The 25,745-nt window shown below is 38.9% G+C and overlaps 1 protein-coding gene across 2 annotated transcripts in view; it reads left to right on the forward strand.

Annotated features, from left to right (window-relative positions):
- Positions 1-25,745, forward strand: part of Srgap1 (SLIT-ROBO Rho GTPase activating protein 1) — a 229,074-nt gene that overhangs the window by 193,134 nt on the left and 10,195 nt on the right. The window contains exons 12-19 of one of the 2 annotated variants that reach the window (XM_090327941.1): positions 496-598; positions 4,467-4,527; positions 5,207-5,284; positions 7,905-8,039; positions 15,510-15,615; positions 18,764-18,988; positions 20,279-20,358; positions 25,056-25,236. In XM_090327941.1, coding sequence (XP_090184067.1) covers positions 496-598; positions 4,467-4,527; positions 5,207-5,284; positions 7,905-8,039; positions 15,510-15,615; positions 18,764-18,988; positions 20,279-20,358; positions 25,056-25,236 — 969 coding nt within the window. Of the gene's footprint in view, positions 1-495; positions 599-1,111; positions 1,146-4,466; positions 4,528-5,206; positions 5,285-7,904; positions 8,040-15,509; positions 15,616-18,763; positions 18,989-20,278; positions 20,359-25,055; positions 25,237-25,745 lie in introns of both variants that reach the window. The other variant, XM_090327937.1, reaches the window with a different exon arrangement.

Raw genomic sequence — 25,745 nt, forward strand, 5'->3', positions numbered from 1 at the left:
CTACGAGATGGAGCTGATGTTACTTACACTAAAGAATTATAATTAAAACATACTATTTAGCTTCCCATTTGAGGATCTGATAAAGCCCCAGTTTTGTTTTTGTTTCTGTTTTTACTAATTGTGTCTTAACTGTGTGACTTATAAATCCAATAACAAGAACCCTGCCTTTGACATTGGGCCAGCTGGCTCACATTTGCAGTTGGTAATACTTAATCACTTTCAAACAAGCTAGCCAACAAACAAGTGCCAGCTACAACATAGAAGACAACAGCTGCAACATCGAAGACAACAGCAGTCGAAATAAGCAGCTTGTATGGGTTGTAAAATATAAGTAAAAATTAATATATGAGGAGAGGTGGGGTTCTATTCTCCCATGGAGACTTAATTGGTATTGAACACAAGACCCCAGATTTTTGTCATCTTGATGTGACCTATGTGTGTTTCATTTATTGTTTGATTTCTACCATGCTCAGTAATTATATTCCCTTCCCTTAGGCCTCCAAATGTTCCCCCTAAGCCCCAGAAACACAGGAAGTCCAGACCCCGCTCACAATATAATGCTAAGTTGTTTAATGGGGATTTGGCAACATTCATCAAGGTACTGGCACCAGCCACCTAGGTGGTTGACCTCTACACTTCTCACTATAATGGCCTTAGCCTCTCATAAAAGGAGGCAGGCCATTATTGTCCAAGTCTGTCCTGGGGCGCTTTGCTTTCCCAGATAATCAATATAATATTTCCTGAAGTCAGAGAAGAAAGAATATTTGGGTTGAGTGTCTTCAAAAGAGGAAACAGATGAAGATGTATGTTATGGTGTGGGCATAAGAAAAATCCTTCTTCTTTTATTTTTTTAAAGCCATAATCTATAAAAAAAAAAAAAGAAGAAGAGATAAAAGATTTGGGGTTTGCTTGTGCAAATGCGATAACACAAAATATACACTGTTAAATCCATTCATTAGACTCACTCAGAAGCATAGCAAGTCTTGATTTCCCTTGACTTGAGGAATTCATTATATTGGATAAATTGTAAGGCCCTGTAGCCTTTATCTTATCTCTGCTGTGTTTACTGTCTGTCTTCTTTTTCATCCTGTATTTCTGATAATGCTTCTAGCCGGGGACGAAGGAACTCGCACGCAAGACATCAGGTATCACTCAGAAGGGAAGTGAGCGCATGGCTGGCCTCTTCTTCTGCTCATTCTTGTGCCTGGCTTTGATTCAATTGTGTCTAACATCTTTAAAAGAAAAGCGTTTGCAGTTGGAATCAGACAGGCTTATATAATAGGCTTTACTTAGAAAAGATCCATAGGAATCAGACACTGACTTCAGGGAAATAGTCCTCTCTAGTGAATGTAGATAGATTAAACTCGGCTGTTACATGACAGATTTTGGGAAAAGATAGGAACTTTTAGTTAGTAGCTTTGGTTATGGATCATCAGTGTTAAACATCAAGTGCATAGTTAGTACTGGATTTTGGCATCTGATGTAAATTAAACACAAAGGAAAGGTGCTTTCTTTCTCCTTCACAGTTATTTAATGTAGCAGCTACAGTGTTTTTAAAAAGACTAAATTTACGTGTGAAACCTTCATTGATGTGTTATAGACATCCCAACTCTTTTAAAGATAGGTGCATTTATTGAACACTCACCCTAATTATTTTTAAAATCCACACACACACACACACATATATATATATATATACATGTATAGGAACAGATTGACAAACACACATAAAATACAAAATACACAAGCACATATGCATACCTACATACATGAATAATGAGGATGAGAGATCAGAAACCTTTACCAGCCTTAAAAATGAGCCTTACCCCTGGAATTAAGTGAGCAGTCTACATGGTGATCACACATCCATTGCCTTGAGCTTTAAAACAGAAGAGCTTTGTTGGCTCTAATTCAATGTAAAATTATTGTCAAATTTGATTACCTAGTTTCCAATTCCTGGCCTATTATAAGCAGGGGCAAATGAGTTGGGGGTGGGGAGGGAGTGGAGAGAAGAAGAGATGGAGATAGGAGAGGAGAAGAAGGAAGAGGGGGAAGGGGAAAGGAAAGACAGGAAGAGCCGAGAAGCAGGGAGGATAAGGAAGAGGAAAAAAGAAAGGAAAACAATAAACAAAAGCAAAGAGAAATGCAGCCAATGGCTTGGAAAGAAAGCAAATACAAGAAGGCACAGAAATGATCCCATTCTATTTGCTCACGAAGTTTGAGAATGGCTGCTGAAGAAGAGCATGTTTATTTTTAAAGATCATCTTTAAGAACAGTTAGAGCAGCCCACTCCCCTGCATTCTTCCCCATCCTAGATGGCAAGGAGAATGTTTATAGCAGCAGTAACACACGGGAAGTGCAGACATCTCTCACTGTCTCTGCATCTCCAAAGGGCTTTTGAAATCTGCCTTCTGCCACTGTGAGCCTGTAATTGCATATCACAATTTTCTTTAGGGGAACTGAGATTTGTTTGAATGGCAGCTGGAGCCCATTGTTTCACTCCCGGTAAAATATTGTCTATCCAAGCACCTGGCATCCATGAAATTAAATTAAAACACATACATATACATGCACGCACATACACAGACACATACACACATTCATTACATTTATATCTGGAACACCAATCACAGCTAAAAGATAAACACTCATGTGAGTGAACATAAAGACAAAAAAATGTAAATAGTATGAAAGCTTAAACTTTTTAGGAATTTCTTCATGCAAACATTTTTCTTTTAATAAATCTTTCATTCTTTGTTTTTGTTTTAATACTAAGCAAAATCAAGGCATAAACTAATCTTCTCCTTTCACCAGCTACATTTAAGTACTTGTCACTCTTTAAATTTCAGTGTTACATGAATTTTTTCATATAATAATTACTGAACATTCTTGTGTCTTAAAGAAGATTCCTCCACACATTCAGTAAACTTTAATGTAACTGTTTGTAAGTGAACTATTTCATACCAAAATGTGTTTGTTTGTTTTTTTTACTCTTATGGCTCATCTTTAAGGAATTAAGAAAATGTATGTTCCTAAATTGACTAATTAGAGAAACAATATAGACTTCAGAAGTAACAGAACCATGGGCTGGTTTATATATTGTTTTAAAACTGAAAATATTTCTTAAGAAGTGGTTACCTACTATAGAAATAGAAAAAACAAATTATTCAACTGCCTTATTCCCAGCCTTTCCTGTAGAGCTTAATTGGAAAGGTTAGTGGATTCTGGATGTCCTAATATATTAAGACAAACAAGTTCTTGTGTTTCAAAATAAAATTCATCATGAATATATAACTGATGTTAGCCTAATCATTTTGAATCTCATGTTCCCTTCAAAGATCTAATTCCTGAAAGATAAGAGTCTTAAAAGCACATGAAAAACAACTCAATTCGCAGTAACTCCCTTTACCTCAGTGTAATGCATGGCATTCATATTATTAAACTGGCTGCAGCAGCAACTTCATCTGTCATCCTAGACATGTGTTTAAAGCATTCCCACAATTTACATTGGTTCTGTAAAGAGCAGTCACTATTTTAAACGATGTGGAGAAAGAAGGCCAAAAAAAAATCTTCTTGCCTAAGAAAATGAATTATAATAGGATGCATATCTGAGTGATTCTTTCTCAGTCCTCGAAGCATGAACAATCTGGTACAAACCAAGTAAATATATGACACGTTTTCATTACCTTTGAAGCAATTCTCATGTCACACATCTATAACCATTACATGATGTCACACCTCTCAGGCTGTGGTTGGAGGATCCCAAGACTGCTGGAAGGTTGTCTTAAATGACTTCTCAGTCCTAACGTATTATGGCTATAATTCATAAATGTTATTTTTATATCAAAGATTGAGGTATTGTTGTTTGGTTACCTAAATATTAAGTAAAAGATTTTGAGCCAGGAGCCAGTGGCTGAGGCCTGTAATCCTAGCTACTCAAGAGGCTGAGATCTGGGGATCATAGTTCAAAATCAACCCAGAAGGGAAAGTCTATGAGACTCATCTCCAATTAACTACCAAAAAGCTGGAAGTGAAGCTATAGCTTAAGTGGTAAAGGGTCAGCCTTGAGCAAAGAAGTTCTTGGACAATGTGCAGACACTGAGTTCAAGTCTTGAAACAAAAAAAGAGGAAGTGGGGAGGGAGGAGGGGACCAAAGAAAAAAGGGACAGGGGAGAGAAGAGATTTTAACATCACTGGGCGCAGGGTAAGTCAAAACAGCATTGCTTCCTTGTGTGAAATATATTTAATTTGGTTTGCTCCAGAACTAAACTATATCTTTGTTTAACTATAAATTGTGTGATCATTTTTTGGCCTTGTAGAAGATTTTGGATTTGGGAAGTTGATTTCAAAATAATTATCTAAAAGAGCGAAAAACATTGTAATCACTACTGAACTAAGTGCCTCTGTTACTGTAAGTATTTCACAGCTCTCCTTGGAATTTAACTGATTTCCACCTCTTTCCTCAGGATTCAGGACAGATTATACCCCTCATTGTGGAAAGCTGTATTCGGTTTATTAATCTCTATGGTAAGCCATCAGCTATAGAATTCTTCTATAAAATATTCATCACACCCATTGCTGTGGCTAGCAATTCAGGAGGCTGAGATCTCAAGATCACCATTCAAAGCCAGCCCAGGCTGGGAAGTCTATGAGACTCTTATCTCCAAAGGAAAGTTGTAACTGAAGTGGTAGAGCACTGGTCTTGAGCATGAAAGCTCGGAAACAGCACCCAGGCCCTGAGTTCAATCCCCAGGACTAGCAAGCGCGCACACACACACACACACACAGACACACACACACACACACACACACACACACAAATTCACCAAGAGTGTTATATAAATATATCTTCATTATTTAACATTTAACTATTGCAAAAAAAGACAAAGAATTTAGTAAGTTTTCATCTTCAATATAATCAATACATACGCTTTTAAAAATGGATGATAGGAGGTTAAACTGGATCTACTGAAGGCAAGTGTCAGCAGGGGACAGTAAATAAAGAGGGCCAATGAGGGAAAATTTAATTGCAGTACTTTATATACAAGTACAACAATGAGATTCTGTTAAGGAGAGAAGGAAGTGAGGTTGATGGGTATCATCTGCAAGCATGAAAGTGTTGGAACTAATGTATGCTAATAAAACTTGTAATCACAAAAATAATATGACGGGGTTGCTCACACTTTTCCCCTGTTATTTCTTTTAGGTCTTCAGCACCAGGGGATTTTCAGAGTATCTGGTTCCCAGGTGGAAGTCAACGATATTAAAAATTCATTTGAGAGAGGTAATTTGGTGTGTCTACCTATGAACAAAACATGTTAAAATATTATCATTTTCTGCTAGCATACTCATTCTGTAAAACCCTAAATCTTTGCTTTTACTTCATTGAGGATGCTGAGATAAGAATGTATTCAGAACAGCTGAGAAATGAGGCCCAAATCATAAGCTTTAAGTAGAAAAACACACACTCCCATCCTACTTTAGGATGACATATATCGATGGTGGTGTTTCCTTTGTCAGGAACTCTTTCCTTCTTGTTACCATCCCAAGCTCCTTTTCTGTGACATTAGTTAATACCTCATGTTCATATTGGCGGTCATATAAATTCTACAGTACTATTAATTAACACATTACAGTTAGCAATACCACACCTTAGAATCAAATCAGACTTTGATTTACTAGCCACAGAATTTGGATCACTCCTGTAACCCATATCTTCATCCACAAAATTATGAGATTATAATCTGTGAAAACACTAACCCTTTATTGCTTGCTGTTCATTATTAATGCTCTCCACTTTTAGTGGTCTATTGTATCTACTTCTCAATACACCTGTGCCTTCTCCTACTTCTTGATCAAAGCGTAGATGCAGAATGATTGTGGCAAGGAGAAGAACCTACCCCTCCCCCCCTTTCCTCTCTCCCTCTGTCCTCTCCCACTCCTCTCTTTCTTTCTATCCATCTGGCCCAGATTTGGTATAGAGCCTTTAGTTTGAATCCTTCTTTGTAAAACACGGAGACCACATTGTTTTAATCCTATTCTAAATTCCCTGTCCAAAATGATATGTAGAGCAGAGCAGCAACTAAGGGTGTCTCTGACTCTAGTCCCTTTCAGGAGGACAGATGGGAATGTGGATCTATACTCGCCAACACTCTATACTACCAACACTCTGCTATCTTTATTTTTTGAAAGTTTTCTCAATTTTTAACTTGTTTGTGATTTGTTTAGGGAAAGTTTTTATCATAATGAGGAAATATAATAATATTATTAGCAAGTCCACATTTAGGGATTTCCTGCCTTGAGAAATGGGGACAGAGATCCTGAAAATAAATTACCCCTTGCCTGGCGGGGAGAGGTAGTGAAGAAGGCATAGACAAATTCTCTGGACTCTTTATCTCCAATTAATCAGCACAAAGCCAGAACTGGGGATGTGCTAATATGGTAGAGCACTAGCTACAAGTGAAAAAGTTGAGCACAAGAACTTGAAAACCTGAGTTCAAACCCCTGTTGTAGAAACAATGAACACTTTTTGTGAACTTTTTTTTATTGTGATTAATAGAAGGGTTACATTATATTCACCAGATAGAAGGTGCATAACTTCACAAACATTGATACCCTTTCTTATGACATGGTCCCATTTCCCTCCCACCCTCCCCCTGCTTATCTTTTTTTGCCAGTCCTGGGCTTGAGCTCAGGGCCTGAGCACTGTCCTTGGACTTTCTCAAGGCTAGAGCTCTACCACTTGAGCCACAACACTGCTTCTGGCTTTTTTCTATGTATGTGGTACCAAAGAATGAAACCCAGGTCTTCATGCATGGTAGGCAAGCACTCTACCATTAGGCCAAATCCCGGCTGTGAACTTTTGAAAGCAACAGAGTATACCTGTGAAAAGAGTATAGTTTATCCAGGTGCTAGTGGCTCATGCCTGTAGTCCTAACTGTATAAGAGGCTGAGATCTGAGGATCAAGTTCAAAGCCAGCCCAGGGAGGAAAATCTTATCTCCAATTAACTACCAAAACCCCAAAAGTAAAGCTGTGGCTCAAGTAGTAGAGCACTAGCATTGAGCAAGAAAGCTAAGGGACAGTGCCCAGTTTGAGTTCAAGCCACAGGACTGTCACCAAAAAAAAGTAATGAAATTTGATTTTAAGACTGGACGTTGTATTAACCTTCTTAAGGATTTTTATCTCTGTTTTATTCTCAGTGAGATTAGCCATGTCAGTTACCTAACATCTCAAAATTGTTTATCATAATAAAAACTGTAATTTTCTTTTTGTATGGGGTTTTTTAATCAACTTATTTTCCATGCAAACTCCTACGTAGTCTTAAGGGTACACGTTCCAATTACTTTGCCTGAATTCAGAATCCCTTCCTGTCCTTGGCGACTTTTACATGTACTGAAAAACACCATTGTGACACTTTGCAAACTATTGGTTTATTTAATTTGAGGTATTCTCAGCTACTATTTGATTTTTCTGATAAAATTTGCTGACCATAGCCAGAAAGACCTCCACCTGATACTTTTTCCAACTTTCAAACAAACCCAGAATGTAGTCTCAGAATTGATGTCTAACCAAGATTACTGAATTTAGCTTTAAAGAATGTTGGGTAAAATTATAAAAATACCACAATATTTTATTTTAAGATTTGGGTAACTTGTAAGGGAGTGTTTGGCAGCACAGGATTTTTTTTAAAAACTTTGTTTTAGTCCGCTATTTTTGGGTTAATCATGGGGTAGCATATCTCAACCAATTATTTTAATTTTAGTACCATATAATCTCTCATAAAGCATAATTAAAAGATCCTTGTATATATAGCAATGTTGTGTGCACATGTGTGTACAGAAATGTTCTTGGTGAGAGAAGAAAAAAAAGGACTGTGAATGAGATGAATTTTTTTCTTTCTAGGTGAAAACCCTTTGTCTGATGATCAGAGTAACCACGACATTAATTCAGTGGCTGGTGTTCTGAAGCTCTATTTCCGTGGGCTGGAAAATCCCCTCTTTCCTAAGGAAAGATTTAATGATCTGATTTCTTGTATCAGTAAGTGCACAAGTCTTTTCCAAAAGAATTATCTCACTCTCATAGAATCATTTCACTCACCAAGAATTATTTCCCAATCCACCTTCCCCTGCAGACCTCCTGTAATCCCGGGATCACCAGCTTTCTAAAGCCATTCCTTTCCTTTCCTTTCTTGGTCTCTCATGAGTCATATTCCCAGCTGTGGCCTCACCCTTAGCTGAGTGGGCTTTCCTACTGCCCATCCCAAGTTCCACAGAACCAGGAACTGGCCATTTCGTTGCTAGAATAAAGGAGAAAAGTGGGTTCTGGCTCCTGGAGGGAGAGAAGGAAGTTGTAAGCATGGAAATGGAACCATTTCGGCTGCTTTTGGTTCTTGGATTTTTCCACCAATTTGGGGAGTGGGAAAAATTACCTATCTTTGAATAGTTCCTCAATAAATAGAACGAGATGAGATAAGGTATTACTACAGTTCAAGAATACCAGGTAGTAATCTATCATTGGTATCCCAAGCTCATAGACAAAGTTGCTCTGGGACTGTATATGTAACAGAACTGGTAATTTTCAACAAGGTAAATTATGATTATTTTCTTCAGTGGGAGCTTTTGAAACTACTCCAAGGAAAGTGAAAATAATGAAGGTATTGTAGAAAAGAAGTTTAAGATAAGCCACTCTCAGTGGCTCAAACTGTAATCCTAGCTACTTAGGAGGCAAAGACTAAAAGACTGCAGTTCCAGGCCAGCCAGGGGAGGTGGGGGAGTTCACAAGACTGCATTCTCAATTAATGACTGCGAATAATGCTGCATGTCTATTATCACAGCTCCAGGGGAAGTACAGTGACTGGGGCACAGTGGCATAAATGTGCCATCACAGTGCCACTAAGAGGCACATTGAGGAAAATCAAAGTCCAGGCCAGCCTGGGAATAAAGCATGATGCTAACCAAAGCTGGACACCTGCATGTTTGTACATGTAATCCTAGCTACTCACAGTTTAAGGGGCCTGGAGGATGAAGGTTTGAAGCCAGCCAGGGAAAAAAAGGTCAGAGAAGCTCCATTTCCAATTAATCAACAAGATGTCAGACTAAAGGCATGGCTTAAATGGTAGAGCACCAACCATGAGCAAGAAAACCTGAGCAAAAAAAAAACAAAAACAAAGACCTGAATCTAAGCTAAAGAAAAAGAAAAGGGGAAGGGGAAGGGAAAACAACAAGAACAACTGGGGAGTATGGCAAAAAAAAAAAAAAATCCCAGCTCAATAATGGAATCCAAAGACACTCAAATGGTGGAAATGCTTGCCAAAGAATTCACAAGTCTAATTTTTAAAATGACTTTAAAGAGTATTCAGACAAATAAGCTAATAAAGTAAGAAAGTCAATTCAATACCTGGACAAGAAAGTCATCAAGACTTTTAGGTATTAATTATGTCTGTGCCTCTAAGAATGCTATAAATTCTCAGGAGTCTAAATCTGACTTTATCTGCCAAGCTTTTATAAGCTTTAGAGCCAGATGTGTTTGTACATGTCTATAAGCCCAGCACAATGGAGATGGAGACAGAAGGATCACAAGTTGAAGGAACGCTGAGCTACATAGCCAGTTCAAGGCTAGCCTGACTGCGTAGTGAGATTCTGTCCCAATAACTGAAAAATAAAGGAAGGTAGGGGAGGAGGAAAGAAGGGAGGGAGGGAGGCCCTTCCCTCCTTGCCTTCACCCAGGCTGTTTCCTGTGTTCTTCCTGCTAGATAATGCATATCTGCTTTGCTGAACTAACCTCCTTCCAGTAGACCATCCTCCCCACAACACTAAAAGGAAGTCATCACCTAGACCCTTGACTAATATTCTACTAAATATACATATAATTTTCCTTTTGTCCCACATTATAATGTCTTGATTCTCTCTCACCTTCCATGAGAGAAACTACTGAGATCCAGCATTCACAGTCTGGACTCCAAACATCTTTGTTTTGAATCATAGCCTACCACTTACTTACCAACTGTGTGGCCATACACAAGTTTCTTTCTTAAGCTTGAACCCTCAGTTTTCTGACCATAAACCAGGCACAACATTAGCCCCCACGTCATAACGATGTGAGAACATTACGCTTTAACAAAAGTCAAAATACCCCCAAAAATATTCAGTGCAGAGTGTACTCGATGCAGTGTCTGCAATTAGCAGGAATTCTTTAGCCGTATTGACAGATTTCTCTGGTGTCTAACAAGAAAGATATGTCAGGAACAATAGCAAATACTTGTCAGTGTACATAGATCTTGCCCACTCTTAATGTTTAGTTGTACCAGGTTGGACAAAAGGTGTGAGGCTGTGTTGTAAGTTAACATTGTAGAATTGTTTTCCACTTTTATGTCTACAATACTGTTTCACTGTGGTTATTCATAACTGAGACCACATGTGCAATAAGATCTAGGTCCAAATCTAGCTTTACCAGTTTTGTGAACTTGCAAGGAGACAAATATTTCATATTCTTGTTAAATAACTGCATAGTCTTTATGAAGAATAAAGGAAATAATCTATATGTGAGATTATTATCTTGAGCTAGTTAGCAAAAAGTCAGAACTGGAAGTATGGCTCAAGTAGTAGAGCACTGGGCCATGAGCAAAACAACCAATCAAGCTTGAGTCTCCAGGTGCAAGCCTCAGTACTAGCATACACAAAAAGAAATTACTTATCTAAACTGAGCACAGTGGCTCATGCCTGTAATCTTAGCTACTCAAGAGCCTGAGATCTGAGGATCAAGGTTCAAAGCCAGCCCGGGCACAAAAGGACTTGAGACTCTTATCTCCAGTTAACCTCTAGAAAACAGGAAGTGGGGCTTGGCTCTAGGGTAGGTCAGTAGCCTTGAGCTGAAGAGCTCAGGGACAGCACCCAGGCCCAGAGTCCAAGCCCTATGACCCACAAATAAAAGAAAAAAGAAATTACTTATCTAAAAAAAGGCATCCTAAAAATCAAATGCAATGTAAACTGGAAATGATAAATTTCATAGTTTCTCAGTTTTGCACCCAAAGGTTGTTTTGGTTTTTGCTTTTCACTTTTGAAACCATTGACTTTCTGAATGGTTTTGTGAGTGTTCCAGGTCATAGCCACAGAGTCTGGGCCGCTTCCAGCACACCCGTCTGTGGAGCAGGGCTCCGGAATCCTGGGGCACTCATCCAAGTCATTACTCAAGTAATTCATAGTTTTTCCTGGCTTCCTTAGAGCTCCGAGCCCAGATGAAACATTTGCACTTCATTCTGGATAATGTGTTCTTATGTAGGTGACTACTTGGACATGAAAAAAATGTGTGTGTGTGTGTCTGTTTTTTTTTTTTTTTTTTTTTTTTTTTTTTACTATTACAGAACCAACAGTGTTCTCCAGTTAGCTATGGCAGTGTACTTGAAACCTCCACAGAAACATGTAGGGCAAATACTACTCTCCATAATGCTACTCTAAAGAGAACCAGTGATATGCTCAAACTTTGCTACATTTCCTTCTAGGATTTTTTTTTATATTCATGTGTACAGAATACATTTTAGTTATTTATTTATTTTTTGGTAGTACTAGTGTTTGAACTCAGGGACCCCCACTTGCTAAGCAGGCACTCTGTCACTTAGGTCAGGTCTCCTCACCCCAGCACTTTTTGGAGCTAAATAGATTATAACATGTCATCTATTTCTTTGAAGTTTTATATTATCGAACATTTTACACATCTTCAAAAGGAAAGTATAAAATAGAACTAACTCCAACAGAGTTCACCAGCTTTCACAAAACTTGAGGCACTAGCAGGACCTCTGTGATAGCATATCAACTATCTGAGTGTGTATCTCTGGAAAATGAGAGATGCTTCCTTCTTTCCTATTATGTTTCTTATCACAAAACAATATCAGACCCAGGGGTTCATGCCTATAATCCTCGCTGCTCAGGAGGCTGAGATCTGAAGATCAAGGTTCAGTCCAGGAAGAAAGTATGTAAGACTCTTACTTCCAATTAATCAGCAAAACAGAGTGGGGGTCTGGCTCAAGGGGTATAGTGTTCCAGGCTTGAGTGAAGGAGCTAAGGAAGAGCACAAAACCCTGAGTTCAAGTCCTGATATTGTCACATGTATGTGTGCATGCAAACACATAAACTATAAAACCTATTAAGTTATATATTAGTATATAACACAACCTTAATACCCCTATTATACTCTAGAAAATTCAGTTTCCTAAAATCATCAAATAAGCAATGCTTTTAAAAAATATTGTACTATTATACAATTCATATGTGATCAATGCAGAAATTATACAATAAAGAATAAATCATCCTTTATCCAGAGATAATATTACCATTTTAGTATCTGTGTATAATACCTATGCTTTCAAAAGCAGCTTTCATGAGATGTGATTCTCATACTATATAATCTATCCATTGAAGTGTGTAACTCAAAGGTTTTTGTCTACTCACAGGATTGTGCAGCCATTACCATAATCAATTTTAGAGCATTTTCATTATCCCAAAAGAAACCCAATTATCAGACCTGAGCAATCACTTTCCATTTAGCTATAACTGCTAGTCCCACCAGCCCAGCCACTGATTCTTTACTGTCTTTGTGGGTTTGTGCAGTCTGGCAATTTCATACAAATGGAAACCTATAGTCTGTGGCCTTTGTTTCTGCTTTGCACTCATTGTTATACTTGAGCTATACCTCTAGTCCCTTTTTTACTTGTTTTGCCAATCAGGTGTCCTGTTTTAGCCCTAGCTGGTTTCAGATCATAATCCTCCTACCTCTTCTCCAGAGTAGCTGGAACCACAAGCTATTTGCATCACACAGAGCCTCCACTGGGGTTTCTTTCTGAGGTAATGAAAATATTCTAAAATGGATTGAGGTGATATTATATAACTTTGAGTATATTAAAAACAAATACACTATATAACATAAATAGACAACTTGTATGGTATGTGGATCATATTTGAATAAAGCTGTTTTAAATAAGATTATACAAGCCATACTAGAACAAATCCCCTAATTTTAGACATTCACATTGTTTTAGAGATTTGATCATACCAGATATTCTGACATGCCTCTCACTACATATGTTTCTATTTGCTCATATCTGGTGGTTTCACAAGAAAGAAGGAAAGAAAGAAAGAAAGAAAGAAAGAAAGAAAGAAAGAAAGAAAGAAAGAAAGAAAGAGGGAAAGTGAAAGAAAGAAAGAGGGAAAGTGAAAGAAAGAAAGAGGGAAAGTGAAAGAAAGAAAGAGGGAAAGTGAAAGAAAGAGAGAAAGAAAGAGTAAGCTCTTTTCCTGGTACTATGTATTATTATGTTAAGAGGTGTGTCCACTTTGGCTTTCTCTATGAATTCTAAATTTCTGTTTGATTTCACATAAAACTGTTTTTAGGATTTTTTTCTTTTTATCTTTCTATCTATAATTTTTTTTCTGACAGTACTGGGATTTAAATTAGGCCCTTGAATTTACTAGGCAGACTGTTCCCTATCAGTCACTCCACCATTCCCCTTCAGGGTTGGTTCTTTTTATTTTTTCTTTTCAAAATAAGGACTTTGATGGCCCATTTTATGCTTCCCTGTGTCACTAGAACAATAGATACAAGCCACCACACTCAACCACTAGTCAGGATGGAGCCTTAACCAATTTTTTTCCCCAAACTAGGCTCAAATGATGATCCCCAATCTCCTCAAGTAGCTAGAATTACAGGCTTCGGTCACTACCCCTGACTTTACGTTATTCCTAAAAATTATTTCTAACCAGTTGAGTATCTGGATAAGTAAAGCTCTCTGTGCTAAGATTTCTCTACTGACCTCAAGATAATTCAGCAGAACAGGACATAACATTTACACATTTGTTTCTCTCACAGAACAGTTTAGTTCACAGCAATTAATCTGTTCACAGTTAATACAAAGATTTCCAAGTATTTTTTTCATACCTAAGAGAACAACTGGTAACTCCTTATCAAAGCAAGGATATAGTCCAACCAAAAGTACTAGAATATCCCTGTTATCTCTTTTCTCTTTTATTTGCATACATCGATCACTCTCCTTTAACATCTAAACATTCCCTGGGACTGGTCACTTTGCCTTGAATGCTCATATTTGGGCTACAGAAATCAGAAACATTTATGTACCTGTTAAATAAAGAGATTGTCTTGGTGAGTATCAAAGACTTTCTTCAGCTAAGTACTCATGGTTCACATCTATAATCCTAGCTACTCAGGAGGCTGAGGTCTGAAGATTGCAGTTCAAAGCCAGCCTGGGTAGTAAAGTCCATGAGACTCATCTCCAATAAACTACTTAGAAAAAGCCAGAAATGGTGCAGTGGGTCACATGGTAAAGCACTAGCCTTGAGCAGAAAGAGGCTCAGGGACAGCACCCAAGCCAAGTTCAAGCCCCAGGACACGGGTGGCAGGGTGGAGGGTGAGGAGAAATACTTTTTTAATATATAGGGATACATTTTCATATTTTCTGGCACATGAATACAACTAATGCCACAGGAAAACTGGCACTGGAGATGTTGTTTTCTGAACAACTTACAAATTTTGTTTTGTGACAATACTGAAGCTTGTTCTCAGGACCTGGGCACTGTCAACTTTTTCTCCTAAAACTAGTTCTCTACTACTTGAGCCACAGCTTCACTTCTGACTTTCTGTGTGGTTCATTGAAGATAAAAATTTCACAGACTTTTCTGCCCTGACTGACTTTGAACTGTAATCCTCAGATCTCAGCCTCCTAACTAGCCAGAATTACAGAAATGAGCTGCCAGGACCCACTTCTAACATGAGATTTGTGGTGAATTCTGCACACATATTTTCATAACACTGTCACAGCCCAGTGTTATGCAGATAGGAAGAACCTTGTCTTGCTGGGAAATGAACATAAATTAGCCTTGGGAGTTTTGGGCATTTTACCAAGATTGGCTGAATGCCACTTTTACTTAATTACATGAGATCCTGAATTGTGGGAACAAAGACCAGCTTAAAAGAAAACGAAATACAGTACTGATTTTCCTGATAATGCTGATGAGGGAAAGAAAAGATCCATCTTTCCATCCAACATGAAATTGAAGGTCCATGAATTAACTGCCAGCAAGAAATTCACATTAATCAGAGTGTCAGTAAGCAACTATAAATTTTGAACTGCTCACCGGACTCTGGAAAGTAAATGAGTCAATTGTACCAGAGAAAAGGCATGTGTAGTATGCCAGCTGCAAGCCTGCCTAGCAGCCAGCCAGGTAAAAGGCTCCTTTTGCTCCCATGAGTGAGGCCTTCGGGACACATAGACGTGCCTCTGCCCCAGGGGTGCCAGCGGTGCTGTTTGACATTGATTTATATTTAGCATAACTCGAGAGACTCTGTGCCTCCCTCTTGGACTTCCTTATAGTTAAGTCATTCTTTGATATCTCTGTTGCTTTTCACTCCTCTGTCTTTTATTGACTTCCCACAGGCTCTTCAATTCTTTCTTTTTTTTTTAATTATTGTGACGAAATAGACATGTGATAAATGTGCTCTCTTTAGGAATAGATAATCTCTATGAGAGGGCGCTTCACATCCACAAACTCCTCCTCACCCTGCCTCGGTCAGTCCTGATTGTGATGAGGTACCTGTTCGCGTTCCTCAATCAGTAAGTACCCTAATGTGCCCTCATGCTCTGCCGAAATGTCTGCCTGTGTGCTGCCTGTGTGCTTGGATCCTATAAAATATTTAGCAGCAGAATCAGAGAGAAAGGGATGGTGACAATAGTCTGAAGGTACATTGCTTCCCCCCAGATAAGGGCCCTGACCTGGTATGTGAAATCTGTGTCCCACATGCAAAAACTGTGACTGGTTGGGAAGTGGGGGGTGGGGGGAGGTAGATCCAATGTTACTAAAAATAATGCTTTCCAGTGAAATGTGTGACTTTTTTTCAACTTCCATCCAAAGCTAATGTCATAAATCTTTTGTCAACGTGATGAAAAACACCTGCTCATGGCAGAAAAATTTCTGTACATTTTAATGTCATAGAGATGAAGTGAAATTGGAGGTGTAACATGTAAAGATTCAAAAAATGAATGGCTGCATAGCCCCCAAAGTGAGACCTTGTCAAGAAGGAAATATTTCTAAACCCATGTCACAGAACTATCAATAAGGTATCACATTAGCTAGCTGCTGGTAGCTCATGCCTATAATCCTGGATATTCAGGAGGCTTGAGATCATGGTTCAAAGCCAGCCTAGGCAGGAAAGACCATGAGACTCTTATCTCTAATTAACCACCAGAAAGTTGAAAGTAGTGTGTGACTCAACTGGTAGACCACTACTCTAGAGGAAAAAAAAAAAAAAAAACTCAGGGACAACATCCAGATCCTGAGTTCAAACCCCAAAACTAATATAAGAAAAAAACAACAAAAAAAGAGACAACACGGCCAATAAAATCAAAACAAAACCTCACATTCTTTTCATAGAAACTTTACTCTTTTAATTTAAGCAACCTTTTAGTCATATTACCTCCTGGTATACAGGAACATCTTGCCCAAGTCATATCCAAGTTCTCATGTTATACAAACAGCTCAGTTAAATGGTTGGAAATAAAAGAACACGAGTCAACTGTGGAGTAAGCTTGGGGAAATGCTCTCCTCAGTCTGGCATGATTTCCCCTTTGTAAAATATCCTTCCTATGCTGTTTTCTCAACTCTTGTTTCACTTGAGGTTTTGCATTATCAAAGCCATGAAGATTTATTATAACCTGTTGGCTATGCCTGAAATCAAACCCACTACAGGTGCATGGCTCCAGGAGCCAAACATTGGGCAATAGGGAAATGCTGACAGGGACCCAAACAAATTGGGACTCATCTGCTTACCCTGTGATGCCTAAAACATTCCCAAAGGATAGAAGCTATTGGTTTTGAAGTCTTGCTTCATTTTTTTAGCTGCATATTTCTCCCCACCCAACCAGTAGCAGTTCTTGCTGGTCCTCTCCTTGCTTTCTAAATAATTTTTTCTGACATATCTGAGCAAAATGAACCACAACTGACTAGGGAAACCATCTGTTAATTAAGGAAGTTCTCAAGGCCTGAATCTAACTCATCATGAGAATGGAAAATACACCATGAGTCAGATAATTGGCTTTGCTTCTCATGGTTCTGCCGGAGATGCCCCCCCCCCCCCCCCCCCCCGCCCAGGCATCTGCTTTCATCCAGAGATCAGGGACCAGCCTTTAGCTCAGGATGCTTAAAAGGAGTTGGCAACAAAAGATTAACTATTCTTTTCTAGTGTAAAACTCAAAACTTGAAAATACTAATTTTTCCCTTTATTGCTATCAGTTAGTTATACAAAGGAATTTTCCTGCAACAAATCTGTTTATGTATAAAATGCTTCTTGATCATAATCACTCCTATAACATATTCCCTCTTCCCCTCTCCCCCTTGGAAATAACATTTTACATCAAGCTTTGGCCAGGATTAAAATAAAACCCTGGAAACAGAGTGTGATTCTTCTCGAGTGTATCATTAGTTTGTTGGTCTGTCTGTTTTTATTTATTTGTTCAGGTACCAAGGCTTGAACTCAAGACTTTGGCACTCTGCCTTGTTTGTTTGTTTGTTTCTTTGTTGTTTTTTGTTGTTGTTTTGCACTCTACCACTTAAGCCACAGCTTCACTTCTCCAGCATGTCTTTTGACAATTAGACCATTCTTACTCTGACTCTTCTCCCCGATGCTCCCATTTTCAAAGCAATCTGTAATGTGATCGTTGCTGTAACTGCTTTTCATAAGACTGCATCTCTGAGACCCGGCAGAAGGGAAGCACATATGCTAGCTGTGGAAATGATGCTCTGCACTTTCCACTTTCTAGAATATCTTATTTCTGAACCAAAAAGGATAAAAGATCATGTTGAGGGGTATCTCAGTTCCTTTGTGTCTCATTATCTCCTTTGTGACTGTCACTAAGTCTCCTTTTTCTCCTTCACTTGTCATCTGTTCACCTGGATTGTACATTTCCTTTCAAGACTGACATTCTATATACTTCAGAGATAACGTCTCCCCACTCTCCCATGAAAGAAACTTGCTCATGTATATTAGAGACATCAAATAAAGAGTCAGGTCTTTCCATGTTGCCTGTGAAAATATTTTGCAAATATCTATTACATTGCATGTATAAAATTAGCACGAGACAACCAGAAATCATCTACAAGGTTTTCTCTCCTTAAATGGAATTTTTAATTGAAAGATTCTCTTCTCCTTCTCTTGCCCTTGAATGTCTTGGATAACACAAGTTGCCTTCTAGTGTTGACAGACTTACCTAAAAGCAGATGATAAAGCCTTCAGTTATTTGCTTCCTTTCAGTAGTTAGAAAGAAAAGATGCTTTGTTTTCTCCTAGGTTTTCTCAAAATTTACAGGGGAAAATAGTGAAACGGGAGATATTTTTGAAATTGAAAACCATCCATACAACTTTATGGAAATTGTATTGCTCCTTTCAACATTACGACTATCACTGCGAGCCTGCCATAATATTGACAAATGGAATTCATCTTCTTGTTCTGGGTCTCCATCATCATGGATATTATATTAAACTCTCTTGAAAATAACATTTCATAAAACGAAGTTCCTACAAAGTTGAAGTCCTAAGTTTATTTTTCCTCCATTGGCCTGGTGTCAATTGTAAATGGAACGGAATATCAGTTTGTTGTAAGACTAAATGTCAGATAACATATTTTGGATCCATGTTTCACAATAATTACTGAGCACTTATTTTCTTTCTCCCCTGGTTCTTGTACAACTTCTTTGTTTCCTTTCCTAGTCTTTCACAGTACAGCGATGAGAACATGATGGACCCTTACAACTTGGCCATTTGCTTTGGCCCAACGTTGATGCCTGTCCCAGAAATCCAGGATCAAGTGTCTTGCCAGGCTCATGTGAATGAAATTATCAAGACCATCATCATCCACCATGAGACTATATTCCCAGATGCTAAAGAACTGGATGGTCCTGTTTATGAGAAATGTATGGCTGGAGATGACTACTGGTGAGTCCTCCCCTTGCCAAAAAAAATACGATGGAAGTGAAGCTTTCAGCAAGATTTGGAAACTGATTTGCTTATAAGCCACCAATGCTGCGATCTGAGGATCATGGTCCAAAGCCAGCCCGGGCACTAAAGACTGTGAGACTCATCCCCAGTTAACCACCAGAAAACAGGCTGTGGCACTTTGGCTCAAGGAGTAGGGCCGTAGCCTTGAGCTGAAGGGCTCAGGGACAGCACCCAGGCCCAGAGTCCAAGCCCCGCAACCCAAAATAAAGATCAAGTGTGTGGATGTCTAGTTGATATGTTGTATTCTGGGACATTTTGTGGTTACTGCTTTTTCCAAACAAGGTAAAAGCCTGTGCAATAGTCTTGCAGCCAATAATAGAACGTTGAGTTTATCCATCTACTCATGGAGAGTGTTTTCTATGGAAATCACTTGTTTTAAACAGAAAAATCACTAAAATAGTAACTGTCTTTGTCCCTGTCCTGGCCCACCGACCCTGCAAATGTAAATGGACTTTAACAGTGATATCATGTTTGTATTTATTTGTCAGCATACGTTTGAGGAGAGGTATGGTATCTGTGAATGATCTGTTCTTTTTTTAAAAAAAAAAGGATTCCTCTGCAGATACAAAGTGAGTGCATGTCAAGAAATGAATCAGAGGATGCTACCACCACTTCTCAGAGGCCAAAGAACCACCTATTTCTATGCAAAAACATGAACAGCGAATAGCATTTGCAGAAACTGGTCTTTCTGTAGGGCAATGAACACATATCTTCTAGCTGAGTTCAACAAATTTACATTACTTTGGATAACAATTATTTATAATTCTATTCATTTTCTGTTAACTTTTGTCTTCATAGAATTGTAAAATAACTTAGTCAAAGACAGATGCATATATGTAGACATTTTTAAATACATACAGACATGCATATAAACTGAAGATATACAAATCATACTCAATTGTAAAATATACACTTGAGCACTTAATATGTGCAAGGTCCTGATTGAAGGTTGGCTCTGGAAAAGTAAATGAATAAAACTAAAAGAAGAAAGGAAAAGAAAGATATTTTTGTGGAACCATATAATCAATGGTTGCTCTAACATATATTCCATTGGCAGTCTAACAAATAGTATTTTCACCATTGAAGTCTCGTATTTTTTTTTTCCTCACGGTAGCAATTATTCATTCATTAAAAAAAGAAAATGAGATTTCAGGTGTGGCTCAAGTAATGGATCCTGAGATCTTCTTCTGCTTCGGTTTCATCTGAATTTCCATTTGTGTTTCACAGTGACAGCCCTTACAGCGAGCATGGTACACTGGAAGAAGTGGATCAGGATGCTGGCACAGAACCCCACACCAGTGAGGACGGTAAGGCCTCAGCTGTACTGCTGGAAGCCCTGTCTTCTATCATTTCTTCCTTAACAATGAAGATCCTAGGGCTTCTTAGTTGGGTTTGGATTGGTTTTAGTTTTCTGTTTTTATTTGTTTGTGAGTCTACATTCACATTATAAGAATTCTTTGGTCCTTTATTTGATATACAGTTTGCAAATGAAGCTTAGATTTTCTGCTTATTTTATTTTTGATTGTTATTGTGGGGGGAGGGGAAGGTGGGTCTTGAACCCAAGACATGGGCTTAACTTTTGTGCTCAAGGCTGATGCTGTACCACTTGAACCATACTTCTACTCCTGGCCATTTGCTGGCTAGTTGGAAAGTCTCATGGAGCCGAGTGCAGTGGCTCATGCCTGTAATCCTAGCTACTCAGGAGGCTGAGAGCTGAATATGGTGGTCCAAAGCCGGCCCAGGCACTTGGACTTTTCTCAAGGCTAAAGCTTGAGCCACAGCACCACTTCCAGATTTTTGTTTTCTACGTATGTGGTACTAAGGGACTGAGGCAAGCACTCTTCCACTAGGCCAAACTCTGGGCCCTAGTGATCATTTTGACCATGTTCACCTGATTTTGCAAGGAAGAAAAGGACAAATATTCTCACCCATTGCCAACCTCCCAAATCCTAGGTTAACTAGAATTTAAACTAGTCTAATTAACTAGAATATTCAATACATTTTGATAGATAGGGACTAGTAGTTCTTTTGTTTTATTTTCATTTCCTCTGACAGACTATCACTTGAGAGTGGCCTTTGTCTTCAAGATAGACTGTCATAGAACATCATTCTCTGTAAAGAAAATTGGATCTGGGGATGGTGGCTCATGCCTGTAATCATAGCTACTCAGGAGGCTGAGATCTGAGGATCAAGATTCAAAGCCAACCCAGGCCCTAAAGTCCTTGAGACGCTTATCTCTAATTCACTACCAGAAAACCAGAAGTGGTGCTGTGGCTCAAGGGGTAAGGCAGTAGCCTTGAGCTGAATTGCTCAGGGACAGCACCCAGGTCTAGAGTTCAAGTTCCATGACAGATAGACAAGAAAGAAAAGAAGGAAGGAAGAAAAGAATTGAATTAGGTTAGTCTATTACAGTAAAACCACAGGACTTGATAGTACCAAGCAGCCTGGTTATCAGTTTTGATGAATTTTTGTTCCCCTTTGTACAAAATTGTAATAGCCAGGTAGGGAAACTAAGTGATCACCTTTCCTCTGCTGCAATAAATACCTGCAGTTACAGCATTCTGTGAAGTCTCTGTAGGACCTTAAAGGACAACATGAGGCTCTGTCTGTGAAAGAGCTCTGTTCACCATGCCCTAGGATTGTTTTGCCATGCAATGCCTAGACTAGGATGTGTATAAATAGCTTATTGATTGACACTTGATTACAAAATGGGTCTCAGAGGAGTAAAAGAGTCAAACTAATAAAACTGCTCAGAATTACTGATTGATATGATAGAATTACCTATAAAATAGTTTTCTGATTCATCTGGTTGTTTTTTCATAACTTATCCACATTTCCATAAAATAAGAGACTCTGGCCCTCCTATTGCTTCATTGTTTTGAAAAGTAGTCATGAAAAGAAGAGATGATCTGAGGTCATGATTATGAAATCATGATGAAAGAGGTATATGTCTGTTCAATAATCTTAAATAGACCTTGACCAGCATCCACAATGTATCATGGAATATTACTAAAGACCATCATCAGTTATCTCATTTCTCCTTGGCATAACACATAGAGACTGTAGATCCTCGTATGTACCAGGATCTTTTATGATTTTTAGTAAAACCAAAAATGTGTGGGTATGTGCACACAGGAATTTGTACATCACACATCATGGATTTATTTTTAATAAATTAGCATGTCATGCCCCTGTTGATATTTACTTCTGTCCTTCAGGGAAAACTGAAGTACAAATTTTGATATCAACCCTCTCAGATTATCAAACACTCTACCACTAGGCTACCCTCTCAGCCCCTGTCACTGAGCTTTTTGTGCTTAAGGCTACTGCTCTATCATGATAGCCACACTTTTGGCTTTTATTTTTTTCTTTCAGTGGTTAATTGAAGATAAGGGCCTCACCAACTTTCCTCCCAGGCTGGTCTTTGAACCATAATCCTCAGATCTTAGCCTCCTAAGTAATTAGGATTCTAGTCATGAGTCACAGGTGCCTGCTTTCCCATTGCTCTTTTTATTTCTGTTCATTACTGATTTGAAGTTTACTCCCCTGTATTGATGTCAGGGATAAAGATGAGATGAAAGATCATAACCCTGGGCCAGGAGTTTGGCCTAGTGGTAGAGTGCTTGCCTAGCATGCACGAAGACGGGGGTTCGATTCCTCGGCACCATGTGTATAGAAAAAAAGGCGGAGATAGTGCTGTGGCTCAAGTGGTAGAGCTCTAGTCTTGAGAACTCCCAAGGACAGCTCTTGGGCCCTGAGTTCAAGGCCCAGGACTGGTAAAAAAAAAGAAAGAAAGAAAGAAAGAAAGAGAAAAGAAAGATCATAGCCCTGATCTAAGGATATTTTTGCAACAAACTGGATGATGAAAAGTCAGTCCCATAGTGATTTAGCCTTTCCTCTTGTTGTCCTTCAATATTTGATTGCATATCAGCCCAATTCCGTTTTAGGTCAAGAGTTCAGGGCTTTTTTTTTTGCCAGTCCTGGGGCTTGAACTCAGGGCCTGAGCACTGTCCTTGGGCTTTCTCAAGGCTAGAACTCTACCACTTAAGCCACAGCACCACTTCTGGCTTTTTTCTATGCATGTGGTACAGAGGAATTGAACCCGGGTCTTTTTTTTTTTTTATGTTTTTATTGTAAGGTCATGGTAGACTTACTTGCAGTTGTAAGAATGCAGAGATCTTGTCTACTCTCTCTCCCTCTTTCTATCAGTGGGTAATCATAATCACTGTGCTGTATCACAACCAGGAAATTGATGCTCACACAGTCCATCTACCATATTCACATTTCACCAGTTTTACATGCATTCGTGTGTGTGTGTGTGTGTGTGTGTGTGTGTGTGTGTGTGTGTATTGTTCTCTACACTTTTGTCATGTGGAGAGATTTCTGTGACCACCATCCTAGTCACGATACAAGGGTCCCTGTGTTGTCTTTGTAGCTATAGCCACTCCCTCCATTGCCTCCCATCCACCCCACTGATAATCACTTACCTATTCTCATGTCTCTAATTAGGCCATCTACGTAGATGGAATTATATATAGCATGCAACCTTTTAAGACATTTTTTTCACTCAATATCTTTTCTCCTTTTAACATTTTTATCTGTTTATTTTCCATTATTTTTATTACCTTTAAGTAGTTGTACAAAGGACTTTCAGTTCAACATGTTAGTGCAATATCCTTTCATCTCTAGAAAATAGAATTTTTGAACCTCATCTGTCAATCATGAAGATCTAAAACTGTTACTGATGTGAGAGAAAAAGTTATTACTTTTGTTGGTAGTTTGAAGATCGGATAATACCACAAAAGCTTATGAGGAAATTAGAAGTAGTCAAATAATATTTATAGTTCTGACTTTACTTGACTTTAATATAGTTGAGCCCTAATGGCTCACATGTAACTATTCAAGAGATGAGATTTAAAAATCATAATTCAAAGCCAACTTGAGCTGGAAAGTTCATCATGCTCTTATCTCCAATTAACTAACAACAAAACCAAACCAAAACAATACAGCACCAGAAGTGGCGCTTTGGCTTAAGTGGTAGAGTTCTGGCCTTGAACAAAAACGCTCAAGAATAACACCCAATCCCTGAGTTTAGGCCCCAAAATAAGGGCTGGGGGGATGTGTGTGTGTGTGTGTGTGTGTGTGTGTGTGTGTGTGTACGCGCGTGCACACACGTATATCATAACCTTCCTAGGGTTTTTTAGAATGATGATTTTTCTATGTCAGCAATGATATTAACATGTTATGAGAAGATCTGGAGATGTAGCCCAGTGATAGAGTTCTAGCCTGGCATGTACAAGGCCCGGGGGGGTTGATCACCAACATTTCAAGCATCAAAACCTAAAACTCTTCATACAATTTGACTATAATATGTTGCAAGGAGACAATGTTTACATCAAGGTAAACATAATAATATTGGGCAACTGTGGAGAAGTGATTTTAAACATTATATTAGATGATTCATTTTTTTTTTGTTAGACAGAATATTGCTCCAGTAATGAGTTGTGGAAATACAGATCCCATGTCTGACTTCCCTGGTTTCTGGAAAACAGATCACTGTCGCATATCTCTCTCAGTAGCCTCTGTTCCCTCTTGCTTTGATATTTGATTTTTTTTTTGTCTCTCCAGTCTACATATGAAAATGGCCTATATAAGCCAGGAATTGGTAACTCATACCTATAATCCTAGCTACTCAGAATGCTGAGATCTGGGAATCACTGTTCAAATCATAGCTCCTAAATAGGAAAGTCCCTGAGATATGTATCCCTGATTAACCAGCAAAAAGCCAGAAGTAGAGCTTAAGCAACAAAGCACTATAGCCTTGGGTGAAAAAGCTAAGGGTCAGTGTTCCTCAGTCCTAAGTCCAAGCACCAGTACTAGCACCAAAAAATAAATAGATAAACTGGCCATTTTAGTTCTTAAGCCTCATGTCAACCTTTCCAAGAGTGTATGATGTCTTCCTAACAGCATTGTCCCTCTTCTTGTCCATGTGTGTTCTTTGTAGAGTGTGAGCCAATTGAAGCAATAGCCAAGTTTGACTATGTCGGGCGGTCTGCCAGAGAACTGTCCTTCAAGAAGGGAGCCTCACTGCTGCTATACCACCGGGCATCAGAAGACTGGTGGGAAGGCAGGCACAACGGCATTGATGGGCTGGTGCCTCACCAGTACATAGTAGTACAGGATATGTGAGTAGTTCCTGCTTCCATTACCTGAGAATGCCAGCTCGTGATCCTGACTTAGGTTTTAGAGAAGAAAGAGAGAGAGAGAGAGAGAGAGAGAGAGAGAGAGAGAGAGAGAGAGAGAGAGAGAGGGAGGGAGGGAGGGAGGGAGGGAGGGAGAGAGAGAGAGAGAGAGAGAGAGAGAGAGAGAGAGAGAGAGAGAGAGAGAGAGAGAGAGAGAGAGAAGAAGGAACACAGAGAAAACCATTCACCTTCCTAGTGACTCTGCTAAAACAGGACTTCAGGTCCCAGCCCACAGTCATTCATGTCCCATCCTTGACATAGTGGCTCGGAGCCACCATTAGTGGAAGACATGTTTTGAAATTTTCCAGATCTTAGAAAAATAACTTCTGCAGAGAAGGGACCTAAAGAGCTGAAGTGACATTGGTGATTCCCAAAACCACTGTGCTGTCTCTTGATGTCTGCTACTTTTTGCAATCCCAGATTCCCAAGAGAGAGAGTAAGGGACTTTCAGT

This window comes from Megascapheus bottae, chromosome 2 (assembly GCF_031878675.1).
Source record: "Megascapheus bottae isolate mThoBot1 chromosome 2, mThoBot2.hap1, whole genome shotgun sequence".
Taxonomy (NCBI): domain Eukaryota; kingdom Metazoa; phylum Chordata; class Mammalia; order Rodentia; family Geomyidae; genus Megascapheus; species Megascapheus bottae.